We start from the raw sequence: 22,299 nt of genomic DNA on the forward strand, positions 1-22,299 counted from the left end.
CATTTTGCCTATTTTATAAGCAAAATTTTAATATTATTGAACATCATTAATTAAATTTAAAATGACATAAGTGTGTTATCCATCGTACTTGAATTCAATGCATTTTTATATTTTGAACAATAATAGAAAGTTTTCGAAAAATATGAAATTCGGGAGATTTGTTTGCTAGATGGTTGCTACAGGAAAAGTTTAATTTAAGCCTATGTCAAATTTTAAATTACTAATATTTCAAATAAAAAATAAGTCAATAATCAAAAAATAAAAGTAAAATAAACATTATACAGTATAAGATATAGAATATCTACCTTTTGAAATTGAAGGGAAGCTTGTATTATAAAATAAAATAAAATATACGTAAAAAAAAGTCCACAATACATAAAAGAAAAAATCTAAAAATAAATGACTACTAAATAGAAAATTTTTACATATATATATATACACACACATACCAAAGAACCAACCGAAATATAAAATAATTTCAGTTAGGTTATTGACTGGATGGAGAATTAATCTTTTACCAAAACAAAGGGCATGTCAAATATTTAATATTCTTGTGTTGAACTCATGTGTCTAGAAGTTCTGACTGTGCAAAAGTCGCCTTATTTTTCTTTATCTTTAACGGGCTAAAGAGGTACAACTTACTAGATGTAGTCACTGAGATAAAACCTACATAAGACATATTAAACTTGACTGTACCATCATTTTGGAACCAAGTCAAGAAACTATAAAGAAATTTTTTCATATTTTGATAAAGTCTGGATCTTTCGTAGTTTTCAAGTAAAAGAAGTTAGATCTTCAATATAGGTATGAGAAGTTTTTAGCCGGACATAATCACGTCTGGAATAGAAGAAGAAGTATTAAAAGTACGTCAGAAGAAAGGCCGGATAAATACCTTAAACTTGGCCGGATGCAAGGCCGGAATAGTAATTAACGGCAGCTATCTGCCGTCTTTTATTTAAACCTTCGAATAATATACAAGAGAAAAAGAGAGAAGGAGGAGCACTGGGATTGGAGAGAGAAAGAGAAGACCTAGAGAGAGAAAGAGAGACTTGAAAAACCTGTTGCCTCCCTAACAAATGAGGCGCCTATATATAGAAAAAAAATATCTGTGCAAAGTACTTATGGGTCCCACATTTGGGTCCTTGTGCATAGTATTTTTACTGTTTCAAGGTCCCACATATGGATCCTATATATATAAAACAAGCATAGTAATAGTATCTGGGTTATATCTTGTCTTTTCCTCTTTTGAGTTGGTGGAGCAATTCTTTTATTTTTTTAATTTCTTCAGTGTTTAAAATATTTTCTGAAGTAAGTGGCTGGGAATCTGAAATATCTTCAGCTGTTTCTTCACTTGTAATAATTTTCGTGGAAGGATCTGAGTATTGTTCAACTGTTTTCATAAGATTTCTTCGAACCTCTTCCAAATATTGTTCAATCATTTCTACTTCATCCCCTTCATGAACAGAAATTCGTCTGAAAATATATCTGAGATTTTTATCTTCAATAACATTCTTTTGAGGAATGGTCGAATATTCATGGATTTTCTTATTAATGGATTCGATTAGATCTCGTCCATGTGGCAATTTAGTGAACGGGTCTTTTTTTGTCAACTTTTCTCAAAAGTTGTTATAAAATACCCTATAGAGTCATGGTATTTGTTCTTTTGTGTATCCGAATTCAACACTCCATTTATATATTCAAGGGATGGAGAATTCTATAAAAAATACATCTGATCAATTTTATCGGGGTTACATACATGATCTGAATGATATAAATCCGTTAGAAATGGTGATACCTTGGTCCATCTTTTATAGAGCTTTAAATATTCTTATGGCAGAATTTGAATTGTGGGGCCATGATATGACCACCATTATATAACCAGTTAGGAATTGACTCTTCAAATACTTTAGAACAAACCTTCAAGAACAAAGTATGCTTATGTTTGATATTGTTATAATATAAGGTCTGAGTAAAGGCCTTGATATAGTCCCAATATGTAAAAGAGATTTTTGATCCTTTCATCATCATAGCCTTTTCTGACATGGAAGTCGTGCCCCAGTCTGCTATTGAAATCAATTTTTTAATAACAATCTTTGAATATCCATGAACATCTGGGGTTGAATCATCAATTTGGTGATGTTGTAATTCTACACTCCCAGTGGATTGTAATATCATTTCATAAAATGCTCTGATTTTATATGATTCCCCTGTAAAATAAAGGTTAGCCAATAAATATTTGTGGAGGAGTTTTCAAGGATCATTTTGTTTGCATATTTCAAAATTTTCTACGAGAACTATTAGCTCTCGATTTTCTAGTTTTTCATATTGTTGCCTATCGGCGGAGTTTTCTTTAACAATTGAAGCAAACAAATCTGCTTACTTTGCATTTATAAAAGAATGCAATTACTCATATAAAGGATGATCCTCCGGAATATCTTCTGGATGGATCGAACTGCTTATGTGCTGAGTTTTTCATCCTTTGAAGAAGATTCTGCAATTTACGGAATCCTTGCATTTATTAAGCTAATATTTCCCCTTTGCTATATTGGGAAATTAGATGAAGATGAGGCATATGATGATGATGGGGAGTATCTTCCCCCAGAGGAAGAGTATCTTCCTCCTTGGCTTCGGCCTCTTCCTCGACCTCTAACTATTTGTTAGGGTGGATCCGTAGTCATACTGCATAAAAGATTAGTCATATAAATCAACATCATATCAATCAATTTCATCGCGTATTGCTTCAAAATTAGGAAGAAATAAATATTTTTCTATCATGTCATAAATGATTTTTTCTATTATAATATAATGAATATCTTCATTTAGAGGAATACATTTAATAATAGTAATTATTATATTTCAGAAAGAAAGTAAGTATAAAAATTCATTAAATCATCCAAATATTCCCTAAACAAGAAGTCAGATAAAGAATTTTCACTACCTTTCTTGTATTGTATTTCGAAATAAAAAAGGGCTAATTGAGCTTACCAATGTGCAAAAATTAAATTAGAAGCAGCATGTTCAAAGTCTTTATCAAACATATATTTAACTGATTGAGCATCAATTCTAACAATAAATTTCTGATCATATAAATCATCTTGGAATTTTAAAACACACTTGACAATAGTCAACATTTCATAAGCCACAATTGCGTATTTATTCTGACTTCAGACTATATTCCTGAATGAAACCTAACAAAACACTCAATATTATTATGGGGATTTACTTTTTTAAGTATTCCACCATAACCAATATTTAAAGCATCAGTCTCAACTATTTTTAACCAAGCAGGATTAGCTAAGGTTGCACAAGGTAACGTCTTGACACGTTTTTTAATCATTTTTACCAGATTAGTATGATAATTAGTCCAGGGTTCTTTGTGATCCCTTTTTTGCCTATCATATAAAGGGGCTAAATCACGAGACAGATTTTGATAAAAAGGGGAAATCTAATTAAGACTCCTTAAGAATCTTTGCAATTGAGTTTTATCGGTTATGACATCGAAATTTTTTTCAGAAAAGTCTAAAGCCCTTTGTGTAGGTTCGATAGTCCCTTGACAGATATTATGTCCTAAAAATCGAATATTAGTTTGAAATAAGTATATTTTTGATTTGGAAATGATCAAGCCATTTTGTAACACAGATTTTTTGAATATATCCAGATGTTTAAAATGTAATTCTAAAGTTTTTGAAAATACAAGAATATCATCAATATAAACTAGTATAAAATCCATGTATGGATTGAATATATCATTCATGATTTTTTGAAATTCAGAAGGAGAATTTTTCAAATCAAATGGCATTACATTCCATTCACATTGTCTAAAAGGAACACTAAAAGCAGTTCTATAAGTGTGTTATTTAAAAATCTGGATTTGCTAATAACCAAATTTCAAATCAAATTTTGAAAATATATTTGCATCAAATAATCTGGAGAGCAAATCCCTTTTATTAGGTATTGGATACCTAATTCATTTTAAAACTTTATTAAGAGTTTTATAATTAATTATAAGTCTTGGCATACCTCATTCTTTTTCAGCAGCATTGTTAACATAAAATACAGGACCAAGTGAATTTCGAAGATTTTATAAGACCCCTTTGCAAGAGATTATCAATTTTTTTTTTACAGAATTCAACTAACTTTGTGTTCATTTAGCAGGGTCAAGATTTGGTCGGAATTTTTCTTTCGCGAAAATTATCTTCGTAAGAAAGAGTAACAATATGCTCTTTGCGATTCCAAAAAGCATTTGGGTGATCATCACATACATCAATAACCATATTTTCAAAGATCAATTTCATTTTCTCCTGTATTTTATCAAATTTCATGGTATTATTAATATTCATACTGAACATTTCTAGTTGTAGAAAATTAACCTATTTTTGCTTCATATCAATTAGGACATTAATATCCCTAGATACAAGATCTGTAATAAAGGGGTAGGATATTTTCTTGTTTTTATAGGTAGCAGTAAATCCTTTAGCATCAAAATAAGTGTAAGGATAAATTGCATTTATAAATGGTGTTCGAAGAACAATTGGAGGATATAATTGATTTTTTGTCGAAAATAAGAAATGCGGAATGCAAATCTTATCTCGACAAATATGCGCATTAGGCAATTTATAATTAATATCAAGAGTATGACCAGCTGCAGACCTAACAATATGTGTAGTCTTATGATAATATCTGGTTGGAATTAAACCTTCTTGAATGCAACTAACATCAGCACCACTATCAATCATGGCAACATTAGTTATAGAAGTTCATTATTAATCAATATAGTACAATTTATATATCATTTATGGGCTGTAACAATTTGCATCATACACAAAAAAAAATCATTTTTTATATCAAGTTCTTGAACATGGACAATATCATTGTCCTCTTTTTTTGTTTCTAACATTTTTTCCTTCCCTCGAGAACTAGAAGAAATATCATGGTGAGAAGCATTTTCTTTAATTTTTGTAATTCTATGATCACAAATAATTTGATTTTGTTTCAGAGATATAATCTCTTTTTTTAGGTTATCAACCTCAATTTTTAAATCATTGAAAGAAGTGTCTTTCCTGGAAAATTTACTTATAGCAAGGCGTCTATTAACCTCGACTAAAGAATAAGGCATGTAATAATCAGTATCAACGATAACCTGCGTCCCTTGAGAAACTTTTGAAGTGCCAGGGATGCTATCAGCAGATTTTTTTAGTAGCGAAATTAATGATTAACTTCTTTTAATAATTCAAAAACATCATCAGCAGTGAGTGTTTGAGCATTTAAGTCTAAATCTTCAAACTATGATTGTAATCTATAAAACATTTCATTACAAGTGCAATTATCACCATTACAATCAGGACAAGCATTTTGATAATTATTATCAGAGTACAATTATAATCAGACTCAGAACCAGAAGTGTATAATAAACCATATATTTGATCATGAATTTCATTAGCAAGACCTAAAAACTTAAGCTTTTAAAGCTTTCACTTTGGAGTAATGTGCCCAAAGTTATTACACCTATAACACTTTATTTTGGTGAGATCAAGTTTAGACCTATTTTTTGTAAATCTAGTAGACCTACGATGGTCTTTACGAGTTTCTCTCTCTTCTTTTGATCTCTGTCTATATCTCTTTTTCCTGTATGTTTTGTCAGTTTTTGAATATCTTCGTTCTTTTGAAGTAGACGCTGGTTTATCTATACCAAATTATTTACAAAAATCTCCTCATTGGAATTTTCTTTAAGCTTATCAAGCTTAATTTGTCTAGCCAATTTTAACTCATTACATAAGGCTAAACCTTCCTCAGTACAGGATGTTATTAGCTGACCATGGATATAATCTTTCAACGGTATATCAACATTGGAACCCCTAAGTCCCTTTCTAACCCTTTCAACAAATAAAGGAGGAAGACCGTCTATGAACTTAGTCTTCCAATATTGTAAACTATTTTTTGTAAATCCATAACCCGACTTAAAAAGGTGTGTTTGTACCACCTAAATTCTTCTAGAGTCCTACATCTAATAGTGAGCATAAGGGTATAAACAACATCTTCTCTACCCACTGGTAACTCTTTTCCTAGGTTATATTTAGCGGGAGTGGAACTCTTAGCTATAAAGATTTTTGTTCTTTCTTCCTCATCTAAATAATTGTCCCACCAGCCACGAATTTGGCCAGTAAACCCAGCAACAATCATTTTACAAACAGCTGTATTCGTACGTCTTGACTTATTCTGGGAAGATGCCGTAGCTTTTGCAATAGTGGAATACATTAACATACAGTGAACAAAGATAGATAACTGCCTCTCAGGCCCATCCAGGTTCTATTCATAAATTGCATCTCCACTATAAGATGTATTAGTCTGATTCCAATCTCTTTTCTCTATCAGAACATCTTGAGGAGTTGGATGCAGATAGTAATTTGCAGTCATTCGAGGTATATCAACATATTTTTTTCTCGGTTGTTTTCTTACTATTCCCCTGAGCTTATTGAGCTTTAAGTAGTTTGCAGTACCCATATCAGGAGTAGAGTTGACAATTTCAACAAAAATATTTTCAATTTTTTGTATATTGGCAAATTCATTGGACAAATCAATGGGTTTAATGTTTAATTTTGAAAACTTCTAATCAAGCATTTGTTCTAATTTTTCCATATGAGATAATTTTTCAAATCCCTCAATATCAAGTGGTCTTTGAATATAAGGTTTAGTTGTCAAATCTTCTGATTTATTTTTTGAAGTGGAAGCAATATTATATGTTTTTGGACTAACACTAATCTTTTTTACCATACCAATTAATTCATCAAGTTTTTTTTATCAAAAGAAGAAATATGTTCACCAAAAATTTTTACATAAAGGCTCAGATAATTATTTTGAGCAATCAACTTATTTATCTCTGCAACAGTTATTTTACCGACTTCATTATCAATGAATTTTGGAAATGCAGAATAACTAATACCAGTATTATTAGGCAATATAAAAGGTGATTTGGGAGGATAAATAGTTTGAAGAATATTACCACTTGCATCTTGATAAGATCTTACCAACACCTTAACATATAATGGCAAATATGTGGTTATAAACCACAACACAAAGTACACAATTTGATTATACAATGCACACATTTCATGAAATTCTTGAGAAATATTATTTAATTCATCTCGACTATAATTTTCAAAGAACCAAATTCTAAATTGGTTTCATTTTTTATTAAAAAATTCTTTTTTAATATAACTTCTTGCCTAGGAACTAGGACTAAAATCAATTTGATGAGGAATCATATTAAACATTGTCTAAAATCCGTTTGAGGATTTTCATTAAACACTGTTAACGTCAAACTTCATTTCTGAAGGAATTGGATTATCCTTATCATAAGTATTATCATTATCTTGAACAATATTTGTTTTAGGATTGATTTTTATTTTTTCTACTAATCTAGTAGGAGTAGATATAGATACAGAATCAATAGTATGTAAAGATACTGCACGATTCCTAGCTGGACCATAAACTGGTTCGATGGGAGATATATGATGTATAGCAGGTAATAATCTAGGCATAGAAAAGGAATTTCGATTATAAATTGTAGAATTATCATCAAATTGAAGACAAATTCTTCCGTCAGTGGTTTGAGTTACACGAGTTAACTCTGAGTTAGTCACATCTTCCGCAAGTTGTTTTGGAGAAATGACTGAATTTAAAATCCATGTTTTTGGGAAATTAATTTCATCCCATCTGATAGGTCTCCGTGTAGTGACCTTGGATTTTGCAAAATTTGTTTCAATAAGCATAGTATAATCAGAAGCATCTTCAATCAATTTACATCTAGAATTTAATGTAGATAATAGTCGATAATAGATACGATAAGATAAACATATAAGTTCAGATCCAGGCGCATAATTATAGCCATGAGTTTTTACATTTAAAGTTAAAGCATCAATAATATTTTCATCAGTCAAAGACAATTCTAAATTTGGACGAGTATTAAAATATACCGAACCATAAGCCAGAGTAGATTCAATAGATCCCATCAGAGATTGTCTAAAATTTAAATTTCTAGCATCGCGTAATATAACTAGGATTGTCTCAGGAAGCCCTTTCAAAGTTAATGGTTTAAAAACAATTTACACAAAATCAATATGCATGAAACTATACTGTCGTTTAAACATATCAATATCTCGTTTATTAAATAGCTTTATAGTTTGTTCATCGGCATTCAAAGCAATGGATTTCTCAGTGGTTTTAATTATCTGTTTATATTTAAACTTATTGAAAAAGCCATATTCAAAAAAGGTTTTTATATCAACTTTTGGAATAGTCCATTTATTTAATAAATCCATATGTTGAGGTAAATCTACCTCTGCAAGTTTAGTACTTTTCGTACTAACTTATCCAGATCCATTTTTGTTAAAAACTTCACACCCATGCTAAATATTTCATATCACTTACTTGTTACTATAAAAGTTTCGAGGCTCTGATACCATGTTTAGAAGTTAGTCTGGTAGACGGAGTGGCTTACCCCCGTCTGACAGATCCTGCTCCTATATATATATATATATGCACATTTGAAGGGGAAACATAGAAAACAACAATATGATGCATAACATATACTTGAAAAAAAAAGGAGCAATAAAGATATGTACTTGAAAAAAAGGAGGAGCAATAAAAATATGTACTTGGAAAAAGGAGGAGCAATAAAGATGTATTGCTGTTGAGTTTCGAAATTGAGTTATTAGGTAAAGCGAAAGGCTTTTAAGTGGATTGCTAGACCATCTGGCCAGCCAACACAAGTTATTCCATTCACTTTTAATGGTAATGACCGACCTCAGGCCAAACGCCGCCTCAAATCAGCCCTGTTCTCTTCATCTTTTTCATTCATAGATACACAACAACAATCAAACGACAACCTTCAGAACGCCAAACGACGCCTCAAATCAGCCAAGCTCCCTCCGTCTTCACCTTTTCTCCGTACATATACGTGTGCTAAGCGTGAATTCTAGTATGATTAGAAGCTTCTAGGTTGTTCTCCCAATAATTATTCATTTATTTTGGATTTATTATTTACAAAAAATTCTCAAATCAGTACGAATTCGTACGAATTTGGCCAGCTCAAATCTTATCCTTAATTTGAAATTCCTTAGTAAATCCCCAAAATGCCCTTGAATTTACCTATCCCGCATCACAAATTTCTAACGAATTGAAATTTGGGGGTTCTATGTTAAACCCTCCCTTTCAGTATTTTGAGGATAGCTTTTTCCTCAACAAAAAGGACTAAAATTCTCTTTACTCAGCTAGAATTTCGGACTTCAATCCCCAACCTTAGAGTTGTGAGAATTCTAGCTTAAATCGTATTTTTCTTGTTGTTCTCAAGTCAAGGTGAGTGGTGAAGTTTCATCGTCAACTCATTGTTCCTGTTGGCTACCCAAAAAAGGGTAAAAATTCTAGTTTATTTTTGTTCAGATGCTATAGTTTCTAGAGAATTTAGGCACAGAGTGTTGCTTTTTTTATTTGTCTATAGCTTATGTTACTTGAATCCTGATCCTTTTCTTTTATTTGATTACTCTGTCTTTGGTATGCAAAGATTTATTGAGAAAATCATTTGACTATTGCTAAAAACTTATTTTCTTTTAAAACTTTAATAATTTTTTTTTTTTAAATATGCTCAGTTCTTTGCTGTGTTAATTCAAGCACAACATGAATCTTTCATTATTAGTTGTCTAATACCCTTTTCACAAGAAGGAATTATTTTGGTATTATGTCAATTACTTAGCTACCAGTAAGTGATTTTTTTGAAAAGATTTACTATCGAAGGGTGTCTTACTTGATCTTCTTTGGGTGTGTTTGGTATGATGGAAAATGTTTTTCTATTTTGCCTTATTTGGTTGTGGTAAAAATATTGGGAAAACTTTATACCCATGCTGAATATTTTACATCATTTACTTAATTACTATGAAAGTTTCGAGGCTCTGATACCATGTTTAGAAGTTTTTCTGGTATACGGAGTGACTTATATCTATCTATCTATATATATATATATATATACACACACACATATTTGAAGGGGAAACATAGAAAACAACAATATGGTGCATAACATGTACTTGAAAAAAATAGGAGCAATAAAGATGTGTTGCTGTTGAGTTTCGAACTTGAGTTATTGTGTAAAACGAAAGACTTTTAAGTGAATTGCTAGACCATCTGGCCAGCCAATACAAGTTGTTCCATTCACTTTCAATGGTAAGGACCGATCTCAGTCCCAAACCATACCATATACACCCCTGTTCTCTTCATCTTTTTCATTCATAGAAACACAATAACAATTAAACGACAACCTTCAAAACACTAAACGATGCCTCAAATCAGCCAAGCTCCCTCCGTATTCACCTTTTCTCCGTACATATATGTGTGATAAGCACGCATTCTAGTACGATTAGAAGCTTCTAGGTTGTTCTCCCAATAATTATTCATTTATTTTGGATTTTTTATTTTCAAAAATTCTCAAATCAGTACGAATTTGTACGACTTTTGTCAGCTCAAATCTTATCCTTAATTTGAAATTCCTTAGTAAATTCCCAAATGTCCTTTAATTTACCTATCCCGCATCACAAATTTCTAAAGAATTGAAATTTTGGGTTTCTATGTTAACCCCCCCCCCCCCCCCCCTTCACTATTTTGAGGATAGTTTTTTTCCTCAACAAAAAAGACTAAAATTCTCTTTACTCAGCTAGAATTTTGGACTTCAGTCCCCATCCTTAGAGTTGTGAGAATTCTAGCTCAAATTGTATTTTTCTTGTTGTTCTCAAGTTAAGGTGAGTGGTGAAGTTTCGTCGTGAACTCATTGTTCCAGTTGGCTGCCCAGAAAAAGGTAATAATCCTAGTTTATTTTTGTTCAGATGCTATAGTTTCCAGAGAATTTAGGCACAGAGTCTTGCCTTTCTGATTTGCCTAAGACTTATGTTATTTGAATCCTCATCCTTTTCTTTTATTTGATTACTCTCTTTTGATATGCAAAGATTTATTGAGAAAATCATTTGACTATTGTTAAAAACTTATCTTCTTTTAAAGCTTTAATAATTCTTTTTTTTTTTTTAATATGCTCAGTTCTTTGCTGTGTTAATTCAAGCACAACATGAATCTTTCATTATTAGTTGTTTAATACTCTTTTCACAAGAAGGAATTATTTTGGTATTATATCAATTACTTAGCTACTAGTAAGTGATTTGTTTGAAAAGATTTACAATCAAAGGGTGTCTTAGTTGATCTTCTTTGGGTGTGTTTGGTACGATGGAAAAATGTTTTTCTACTTTCCCTTGTTTGGTTATGGTAAAATATTAGAAAAAATATTTTTCAAGATAATCCATTTTCCTCTTTTTGAGGGAAAATGACTTCGCTTATGACGAAAAATTTTGAAGATTTAAATTATTACTTAATTAATTTTAGATGATAAATACTATTTTTTTCATTTGAAAAATATTATTTATGAAAAAGTTGTTAGAGTAAGCTGTCTATTATCGTCACTCAATGAAAAATTCATCCTGCTTGATACTGCTGTTGAAAGTGAACGTTGTGATACGGCTCCGGAACATTTCAAAGCTATTTTAAGCAAGAAAGAGGTATTTTCCGTCTAATATCCTCTTTCATGATATGATTTGTCTTGTTAGGTCTAGTGCTTCAACATCTGATCTTGTTGCAGGTCACTGACATACTAGAGATTTTGCGCACTTGTATTGGACTGTGCCAGAGGAATAGCCCCCGTGGTTTCAATTGCTTGATTCGTAAGCCAATTGCCTTTATTTGTTTACCTTTACTATCCATGTTCGCCCAGTTTCACAATAGCAACACTTCAAATTCTAGTGTCAATAAACTTACCACACTCAAAACCATTCTAGAGGCAACTGCTTCCCTTTAGGTCACTTGAAATATTTAGTGTCATATTTCACTTACTTCCATAGGTTTGTATTCCTGTTGGTATTGGGCTATGCACTTCCTGAACAATGATCTCCAACTTAATGTGAAATTATCGACATGTTAGTAGACTGGGGTACGTATTCACTAAGAAACTGTAATGAACTCCAGTCTAGAAATAAACGTCTACTGGAGATTGCAGCCGGCATGACTACTTGAGATAACAGCCAACAGATTTTTGCTGAATCAAGAAAATAGTAATTTATTATATCATGAATACTAATAATTATAGGTGTCAATAATGATTCTGGTCTTAGTTTCCCTAATCAATTGTTGCATCTTAGTACGTTTATGAGTTCACAAGATCCTTAATTAGGAATCTCCCTGTTTAGCTATTTCACTTAAATTGAAAATAGAACAAGCTCTTTAACTTTTCTAAATACTTGATGTTCTGCATATACTAGAAATTCAATTCAATAAAACACCTTGTAGAACTGGAAAAGCTTACATTTTTCAAAGTTCCACATGTTCCCAAATTAAATAACTTTCCATCTACAAGTATTATTCTCATCAAAATAAGTATACTCTGTATATGTTTGTTTGATCTGAGATCTTCTAAAAGTACATTTACTTTATTTTAAAAAATCATCTGCATCACCTGCTTGTTGATTCCCTCTTTTAATTCCTTGTACAGTTTTTGTGAGCCTTTGGTGGATTCACATGATCTTAGTATAATAAGATATAAGGATGAAGAACGTGCGCAAGAAGGCGAGACGGCTTGCAAAATTCAATGGAAGGTGTCAAAATCTCATAGGAACGCTCACATCCTCAGGAAATTGATCTCTGCGTTTATCAAAGAGATTGTTGAAGGAATGATAGGATATGTATGCCTCCCAAGGATCATATTAAAGCTTCTTTCAGATAATGAGACGCAGGAATTTGGTGATTTCAAACCTACTATACTGGGGATGCTTGGAACATATGATATTGAGAGGCGGATTTTGGTAGGTTATCTTTTATGTATCTTATTCACATCTCCATTTTTTAAAGTATGGTGTGGCAATAAGATTTTCGTTGAACAGTATCCATTCTCTGTTTATAAAATTGTAAATTGCTTTTGTTAAATAGGTTTCCCTTGTTTGGTGTCTGAATGCATTCTGTTGGCCCATACCTTTTTCTTTATTGGTTGTAGAAATAATTCCCATATCTGGCTATTCAATGTGCTAAACCTTTATATCTGTATTTCTCACTAGGATACCTTTGATTAATTGATGAAAATATGAGAAAGTGAAAATAATAAACGTCCTCTTGTGCACGGGTTGCCTTTTTCTTCCGTTTTGTATTCTTGCATCCGTGATATACCTTGGAAGTAACTTTTTCTGATGCTCGAATCCCAATTACAAATATTTAGACTCTTATGTTTGGAATCTCAATGTGGAAGTTGATTTTGCAACGACGTTGTGTAAGTTATTCTTTAGAAAAGCTGGGAGTGATTCTTTAGCACGAACTTGACTTTGTCTTTGTAGCTGGAGATGCAGCACAATCATCATTCTTGACTTCTAATGAGAACAGCTAATTTGAAAAAGAAAAAAAAATTAAAAAATTGGTAATGTTCGTTGGAATTAGTGCAATGAAGTTAAAAATTAAAAAATTGGTAATGTTCGTTGGAATTAGTGCAATGAAGTTCATATCAGCAAACTAATATCACTGCGTTAAACTTTTCACTTGCCATTTTCTCCTGTAAAGGCCTACTAGGTTTCCAGAGTTTTCCTTCTTTTTCCACTCCTTAAAGTAACTTTACCAATCTCTGACAAGTATTCTCATGAGACTCGACTTCCACTCACTTTTACAGGATACAGCTAAATCTTTGATTAAAGATGATACATATTCTGCGTTGAGCTTACTGAAGAGAGGAGCTTCTCACGGATTTGCACCTCGTAGCCTCCTATGTTGCATTTGTAACTGTACCTGCTAATCCTATGATTATTTCTGGATATATGTTCACTAGCTTGTATATTATAGCAGAAACTGAATTCACGAGAGGGCGAAAGTATGGCTAGTACTGAGCCTGAGGTTAGACATTTACGATATTTCTGCTCTGTACATTTGGTATCTGTCCCCCTTTTTTTTTAATACGATGAGGGTGCAAATGATCTAAAACCGAATCACCATTTCTCATTCAATGAGCCTTTACGGTTAACTCGAAATTAACATAATTTTATTTAATGTTAATGAAGTGGCATAAATGAACTTCCGGAACCAAATGAATAACCAATGGTAGGAAGTGATGTCAACTAATTTTGCGAAAAAAGATGCAAGCTTTTTAATTATACTTCTGAATTTTTTAAGTATGTTGGATTGGTCAAAATAAAGTAGCATCACAGAGAGATTATACATACAGATAACAAAAGGAGAGGACGATTATCACTTTATGTGACTTAGTTTTTTAATTTCACTTCTTATTCATATTACATATTTACATCAAACTACAATTAGTTACCATAGTTAGAGTAATGGTAAAAATTAGATAAATGCACAATATAAATTTCAATATTACAAAAAATTTCAACTCCTTAAACATATTACAAAAATTTCAATATATACATAGAATGCTATGTATATATCGGCTATGTTATGTATATTAATAAGGAGAGAGTAAAGTAATTAAAAAGATGGGAGAGAGTGTAATTACTTCTAAAAGAGTTGGTATTTATGTTATTTATACATAAAATTAAGGTGAGAATGTAGGGATGGAAAGTGGAGCGGTTGTGGGCAAACCCACAAAAACTTCAATCCACCCTTCCCAGTAGAACATAATTTTGCTATTTTGAACCCAGCATAAACCCACCCCGCAATAATTTGTTTTGTTTTTTTCAACTAGAATGCAAAATATTAGCACTTCGTATTATAATTGTTTTGTTTATTATTTCCTGTTATTTCACTCGTTACTATTGTGTCTTGTTAGCCTTATCTATTTGCGCGCCTTCTTATTTTTTTTCCTCTTATTAAGTAATGGCGGTGGTGGTCAATGTCACGGTCATTTCATAGTTTGGGGTCGGGATCGAGGCCCAGGGTGAGGTCGAGGTTTGAGTTTGGTGTTGGGGTGGGGTCCAGTCTAGGGTCAAGTTAGGGATCGGGGGCGAGGGGTCGTAAGATTAGGTGGGATAAAGGAGCCTCTAGATTAAGAACTGAGTCTTGCAACATAGGAACTCTTCAAGGTAACTCCATAGAGCTCATGAAGATTCTTAGGGAGATTTTTTAAAATGGTCATCCCATGTCCTTTTTTCTTATATCTTTGTGTATTTTCTTTTCAAAGCTCTGTTACTTGTTCTTAAGAATTAAGTATTTTTTATATCCCCACTTAAATTATTTGCGGGTAAATAATCGTCTTAATAAATTGACTCACTCACAAAATGTCAAATTTCAATTAAAAATAAGAGTCCGTAGAGTTGCATGAGGTGATCCCTCCTACTTTAAGCAGGTTCTGTTAACCTTATTGCTTTGTAATTTTTACTTTTGGTGATGAAATAAAAGTCGATAGTAAGCCCCCTCCCTCTCCCCTTCTTAAAAAAGAAAAAAAAGCTAAACAACTCATATTTCAAGTATTATCGATTGATATTGTATTTTAATTAGCAACAGACAACTCTCCCTAAATAATAAAATTTGTAAGCTAATTTAATTAAATAAATTTATTAATACAAATAAAAAATAAAATCAAGAAAATAAAAAAAATTGCTTAAATATTTTGATATTTTGAGGGATATTTTTGTCTTTACATATATTAGCTGATGGTATTAAATCCTACTATGTATTACTAATACCACCAAATGAAAGGTATTAGTTATACATCCTACAATACCAAGTAGAGCAAATAACTGATGCATGTATTAGTTATACATAGATCCAAAATCCTACTAAACGTAATACTAAATAATACCACACATAATAAATGAACTATTTCTCCTAAGGAAAAATTACACAAATCTCATATTTAAGAAACCATATTGCACGCTATCCCTTAATATTTTAAAAATTACATAAAATTTCGGATTTCATATTTACTAGTGATACATATGCTATATGTATCACTAGTCCATATGTATCAGTGCTTAACATATGTATCACCAATTCGAAATTCCGGGATAAGATGTAGTTAGCAAACTATTCAGGATTTTATGTAATTTTGCTGAAACTATCCGAGATTTATGTAATTTACTTTTCTCCTAATGTACCCTATCAAACGACCCCTTAGAGAAATGGACCATTTTAGAGCTCCGTTTAAGTAACCCTTTTGACATGATTTCTATTATTTGAAATCACTAATTTGAAATAGGTTAATTTAAAATTAAATTTTTGTTTAAACATGTATTTTGAATTTCTTAAGTTATCTTATTATCATGAAAAAATGATAATTTATACAATTTTACGAAAATTCACTAATCCATTAATTGAACGAGAGTAGTAACTAGCTATTTTTAGTTTAATCTTCCCCATACGAATAATCTCTTCACATGGAGCATAATTATTTTTTTGGGGGGGGGGGGGGGGGGGGGGGGGTATTTTTTAAAGAATGTAAACTTTTGGGACAAATTTGATATTTTAAAAATTAACATCAACTTAAAATTTAAAATCCTGATTTTTTTGGAAGAATTTAGAATTTGAAATTGAAGTAAAACTTTTATTCAAAATTCATAAGCAAACTCTCATTTTGAATTCAAAACTTTTAATTTGAGCTCCAAATCGTATCACCAAATACTTACTTAAGTTGACCAAAATGCAAAATCTGAGACATATAGATTTCTTTAAGACAACGATTATGAATTCAATCGTTTATATTAAAACAAGAGATAATTACCTAATTATTAAGCCATCTAATTACTTTTTATAATGACAGTTAAACTTTTATCAAACACAACTACACTAAAAATTTTATTAAATGAGTCATTTTTTTCCTCTTCAGATCTTCCAAAATCAATGGAGGCGCCTCCTCCTCCAGATATTCAAGAATCACCAAAAGCTTCTCTTCCCGTTCTCACAAAAATAATATTTATGGAAAAGCTTCTATGTTGAACAAGGTGCAATTTTAATTAGTTGATTCGTTCATCCTTTTGGCTTAAGATTATTAAATTTTAATTAATTAATTAATCGATTAATTCACACTAACAAAATAGATTAAAAGCTCTCTAAAATTATTATTAATGTATCGCTTTTAGGAATTTATGATTTATATGTAAATCTAGCGATTTTTAAAGTTATAGTTATATATGTTGTACTATCAAGAATGTTTTTGATTTGAGATATAATTTATGGAAATGATTAGACAATTTTTCTGACGGTGATATGAATGATACATACATGATACATGTATTCAAAAAATATATACATAGATAGAGCAATTTGCCCTAATTTTGTATATCCAACAAATTAGAGAAACTGTTGATACAACAAAGTTAAGTGAATAGGTATAATAAAATTAATCGAACAAATACAACAAATTTCTTATATTACAAATGAAAATAAAATTGTTATATCACTAATAAAATATGAATTACAAGTTGTATCAATGCCATAACATGACTTTCAAATCTGTACTACTAATAAAGCCCACGAGTTTAAAAAGATGTATGACTAATACAACAAAATTTAAAATTATTTCTACATTTGGTAAGTAGCTAAATTATCACTATATTTTATCCATAAACACTAAACTACCGCTATTTATTGAAATTCCTCATAAAAGAACAATGATCGATTTGGTCACACGCTCATAAAAACTACAAGGGCTAGAGATCGGATGTTTTAATTAACGACTTTAAATACAAATTTTTGAAAAATAAAAAAGAAATCACGACAAGAGACACTTTTGCTATTTTTTTGTTTTAGTTTATTTGTCTTTCTTTTCTATTTAATTGATTTCAAGAAAGAATAACTCATTTTTTTGATAACTTATATGACAATTTTTAGCGTAATATAGTTAGAGTCATAAATTTAAAAATATATTTTTCTACATTCTACATATCTTTAATTTAAAACTAAATACTCAAAACTTCTTTTTCACTTTTCTAAATTTCATTTCTAATCAAAGTCAAACAAATTCTTTTTATTAATAATCTCATGCTATACAAGTTGAAACTAATTAGAGTTAAATTTCAAAATGTAACTCAACTATGAAATTTATATAACATGGAAAAATAAAACCAATCAACTTAGAGTGTTTATCTTTCAAAATCACTCAAATCAATTTTTCTTTTAAAAAATTCAACATGACAAAACATATTATTTTTAGGCCGTGAAAATACAAACCTCCAAAAATAACTAAAAGACAATTAGTGTAAATATACCAACGTAAGATGAAATGTAAATACATTAACAAGACTATTCTATAGTCCCAAAGCCATCAATATTGCCTATTTGGTTCAAATGCATCTATTATGTTTTTACTCTTTTGCCATAAGTCTGCATGGATTCCATAGCCAAATATGTCTATGTATCTATTGTGATATTTTTCGTCTCTCTGATTTTTGCTTAAAAAGTTTTTATTTTAATATCTTCTATCGTACTTTAAATTACAATTGTCAATTGATTTATGCCCCAATTTATATATATATATATATATATATATTTTAAAAATTTATGCAAGTATAACAGTTAAAAGATTATTATTGTAGATAACAACACAATCGAACCTAATATTTGTTTATATATTTCTTGATCTAATAAACAAACACTAGGTTGTCATCTATAGTTTGCGATAACTTATAAAATTAAAATTTTGTTATCTAACATTTCTCATAACATTATTTATTTGCTTTAAGAAAAAATTGAATTGTAATCTAAAATGTTCATAATTTAAATTTTTTTAAACTAAAAGTCTATCCAAAATTAATTTAATTATTCTCATTCTTTTAGGTTGTTCATGAATTTCTTTAATTTATGCATTGTCGAGTCCATGTTTACCTCGTATAAAAAATATTACTGTACTAAAACTTATCTTGTCTTGTTAATTTTCTTTTAAATGCCAAAATTTGAAAAATAAGAGCCCGTTTAACCATAATTTTTTATTTTTTTTAAAAATAATTTTCACTTTATGTCAAATTGTATTTGTAAAAGTAAAAAACAAGAAAAAAATATTTTTACTTTTTTTTCATCTTTCTCTCTCACAAAAATTCAAAAACAATTTTAATTATATTAATGGACAAACACAACTCCAACTTCAATTCAATTTTTTTTTTTATTTTCATGGTCAAATGCTCACTAAAACTCTTTAGTTGAGTAATTTTATTGATAAAAAATAAAATTGAATGATTTCAGTATTCAAAATTTCCTAATTAAATGAACTTTTGAGATGTTCGTAGTCAGTTAGTAGTAGGCTGTTGATCTAAGAAAAAGCTACTTAGACCAATTAATTAATCTGTCCATCAACTCTGCTACATGAAATGCACGAATACGGCTGCAACACGTGGCCACTTCTTATTGGCTAAAAGAAATCAAATCGTTGTGGGACTATACTTTCTTGTTGTCGTTGTTAAAGTGGTAGATTAAAAGTGGCGTTTAATGATAATATTTGTATCTTAAGTTGTTTTCATGATCTCATAAATCTGGTTATCTGCATTAAATCATACTCCCTCAGCTTTATTTTACTCTGTTATATTTGATCATCAAGTGTACTGTACATATCTATATATTCTTTGGGTAAATCCATGTTTTCATGGAAACTGCAACAGAGCTTCAGTTTCTCTATGTAATATTCGCAATGTGCTTATCATTAATTGATGAAAGAGTTGATAAATGGAAAATTAAATTAGTTTCTGATGTGAAGGCTTTTTTTTTTTTTTTCGAATAATGTAAATGTAGGCCCCTATTTTGCTTGTTGATATGAAGGCAAAACTGAAGGCAGAGAAGAAGCCATTAAGTCCATCTTCAACAATGGGTTCTTCAAATTATGCAAAAAGGAGAAGCTTCAGTAGACCCTCTTGGCTTCTTTGCACTGTTACTGGGTAAATCATTCATATATCTATGCTTTTTCTTTTTAACCCTTTTTTATAACCGTGGTGTCTCGGCCAACTTATCCGTACCTGTCACCTCCCACTAGCAACAAATATTAGAGTTAATGATGTATATAATTCTTGGAGTATTATAGTTTTTTTTTATATACTAGGTATGCCCCTTTATTCTTCTTCACTTAATTAAAGATACAATTTTTGTGTATCCAATTATAGTGATCGATGTGTGTTGAACATCATTAGACTTCAGGTTCAAATTTAAGTAGACACAAAAGTCACTAGGTAATTTTTCTTAATTAGTCCAAGTTTGGATGAATAAAGTTATCTATCACCCTAATGGTGTTAGGTAGCTAATATGTCATGAAATTAATTAAGGTATAAACTAGTTGACTCGAACTTTTGTTGTGGCATTCGATTTCGTGGTAGTGAATTTCTCCATATACACAAAAACCATTTCTTCAATTTTACAATTTCACTTTTTTATAATCATGATGTTCGAATTTTCAAGATTTTATTTTGTATAATGCAAGTAAGTTAAAATTGTACCATAGTCTATTTAATTGTTGGAATGGTAGTGTAAGAACATAAGTTGAAATTTCAAGGTATTGATTGTAGGGGTGTGTGTGTATGTGTGTTTATTGGGTCCATTATTTTATAAGGTGATGTGAACATTTCTTTCTCTAGGAAAATGAGTAATATTGTGTTTACCTTTCTTTTGGAAGGGTATACTGATATGAAATGTCACTTTCTTTCTCATGTAATATGATATAAAATCAGAAAGTTAATTTCAAAAAAATACTGTCCTTTTCCTATTTATGTCTCTTGCAGTTTCTACCTTAAAAGCCTTGAGAATCTTAACATTAACTTTTTTCCAAGTTTTTTAAATTTTGAATACTTAAAAATTTTAGGGGGAGAAATATATATATATATATATATATATATATATTTACTTTTGTAAGATGCCGTGTTGCAGAATGAAAATGATTTTTTGCTTTCTTTACAGAATCTTTTTCTGCTTTTTTTTTTTTTTTTTGTGAACCTTAGTGTAGTAGCTTTTAATCCTTTTGCTGAATCAGAACAACCAGTTTTCTTTTTGGATACTAGAATCCAACGCTATTTAAAATCTTGTTTTTTTTTTCTAATTCTAAGTATGAAAAATCATGTGCTTGGTGGGTTCACAAGATAATATGAGATCTTTTTGACTTGTTATGAATACATACTGCTTAAGGAAATTGTTCACATAAATTGATGGAAAGTTGTAATAACTTATGCTTATTTATCAGACCAAAATAAAAAGAAAATAAGGGGTAACATGGTGGTCTTTTTACCTATCTCTGGTTTAAAATAAATATTTGTGCACTTCTTTTAAAGGAATTAATAGGTTACAGGATCTCATAAAATTTCTGGAGTGAATTTGAATTATTTTTTTTAGATAACTCCATTTTGGTTTTATTTGAATACATCATAAAAATTCTATTGTGCATCTTCTTTTGCTTTAATGAATATTCCAAATGAAAGCATTTGAAAGGGAATTTGTAAACTAGAATGGAGTTTTATTGTACTGTTGATTAATTAGTCAATTCCTGTTCAAAGAAATAAAACTTGTTCGAATCATTTGCTGGATTTATACACCTGGATTATTATACATATAGTATACATCTTACTGCTATATTATACATGTTCTAATCTTCTCTCTTTATCATTTGGTGGCAATTGAGACTGAATGTAGTTGTGATGTTCTTAAATTCGTGGAAAGTACAATTATTAGTTGTAGGACCTTGAAAATAGTAGTTTTATTCAAGCTAGTGATGCAATAGTCAAAACTAGTGATTTCATTTTCATGTACCTCCAAAATTTGTCACTATCTAGACATGGGCAAAGATATGGGCTAAAGATGAAAGCAACGTGCCTATGCAATTCAAATTTCAAAATGTTCTACTGTCAAGTGAATCATATCACTGACATTTATTTAATTCTATTTGAATTTGGGGGTTTTTGTTTTCTTTAGATTTGGATGAGAAGATGAAGAAGGTGGCTCTTAAAATCCCAGAGAAAGACACTTCTGATAGTTTTGCAGAACGCGCCGATGCCTATTACCAGCAAAGACCACAGCTCTTGGCTTTGCTTCAAGAATTGTACATCGCTACTGCCAAGCACTTGCCAAGAACCATAATCATCGTCGATACTCTTCCCCAATTCCACCACTAAGTTACAATGAGAATGGTTACTGTAATGAGGAAGACAATTCCACCACTAAGTCAATTGATTCTGATGCAGAGAGTTCATTGTCATATCAGCCTTCCTTTCCACCTTCAACACAAAACAAAATTGATGTTGAAATGATAGTTGCTGACTTAGTGATCAGCAATGTGGACTATGATTTCGTTTTGGATGAGCTCAATCAAGTGGAAAG

At 30.6% G+C, this 22,299-nt stretch overlaps 3 protein-coding genes and 1 long non-coding RNA gene across 6 annotated transcripts in view; 3 read left to right on the forward strand and 1 right to left on the reverse strand.

The window, feature by feature from the left end:
• The window catches only part of LOC107864508 (dehydrogenase/reductase SDR family member FEY-like), a 6,564-nt gene extending 5,103 nt beyond the window's left edge, over positions 1–1,461 (forward strand). Inside the window, exon 3 of the mRNA XM_047408085.1 lies at positions 1,289–1,461. Coding sequence (XP_047264041.1) covers positions 1,289–1,461 — 173 coding nt within the window. The remainder of the gene's footprint in view (positions 1–1,288) is intronic.
• Positions 1,462–10,693: 9,232 nt separating this feature from the next.
• On the forward strand, positions 10,694–13,973 carry LOC107866578. 2 transcript variants are annotated; one of them, XR_001672992.2, is made up of 5 exons: positions 10,694–10,843; positions 11,467–11,591; positions 11,672–11,753; positions 12,578–12,887; positions 13,736–13,973. It is a non-coding gene; the product is annotated as an uncharacterized LOC107866578 (long non-coding RNA). The 2 variants fall into 2 exon arrangements; XR_001672993.2 differs by having other exon boundaries at positions 10,698–10,843; positions 11,537–11,591.
• The window catches only part of LOC107864509, an 18,600-nt gene continuing 9,203 nt past the window's right edge, over positions 12,903–22,299 (reverse strand). Inside the window, exon 3 of one of the 2 annotated variants that reach the window (XM_047408922.1) lies at positions 12,903–13,455. In XM_047408922.1, coding sequence (XP_047264878.1) covers positions 13,381–13,455 — 75 coding nt within the window. In that variant the 3' untranslated portion in view covers positions 12,903–13,380. The remainder of the gene's footprint in view (positions 13,456–22,299) is intronic. The other variant, XR_007053338.1, reaches the window with a different exon arrangement.
• LOC107864510 (protein NETWORKED 3A-like) lies at positions 19,042–22,293 on the forward strand. The gene is made up of 2 exons (XM_047408924.1): positions 19,042–19,880; positions 21,895–22,293. Exons 1-2 carry the CDS (start codon positions 19,826–19,828, stop codon positions 22,092–22,094), a joined length of 255 nt encoding a protein of 84 aa, XP_047264880.1. The 5' UTR covers positions 19,042–19,825; the 3' UTR covers positions 22,095–22,293.

The sequence above is a fragment of the Capsicum annuum genome, chromosome 3, assembly GCF_002878395.1.
Source record: "Capsicum annuum cultivar UCD-10X-F1 chromosome 3, UCD10Xv1.1, whole genome shotgun sequence".
Classification (NCBI taxonomy): Eukaryota; Viridiplantae; Streptophyta; class Magnoliopsida; order Solanales; family Solanaceae; genus Capsicum; species Capsicum annuum.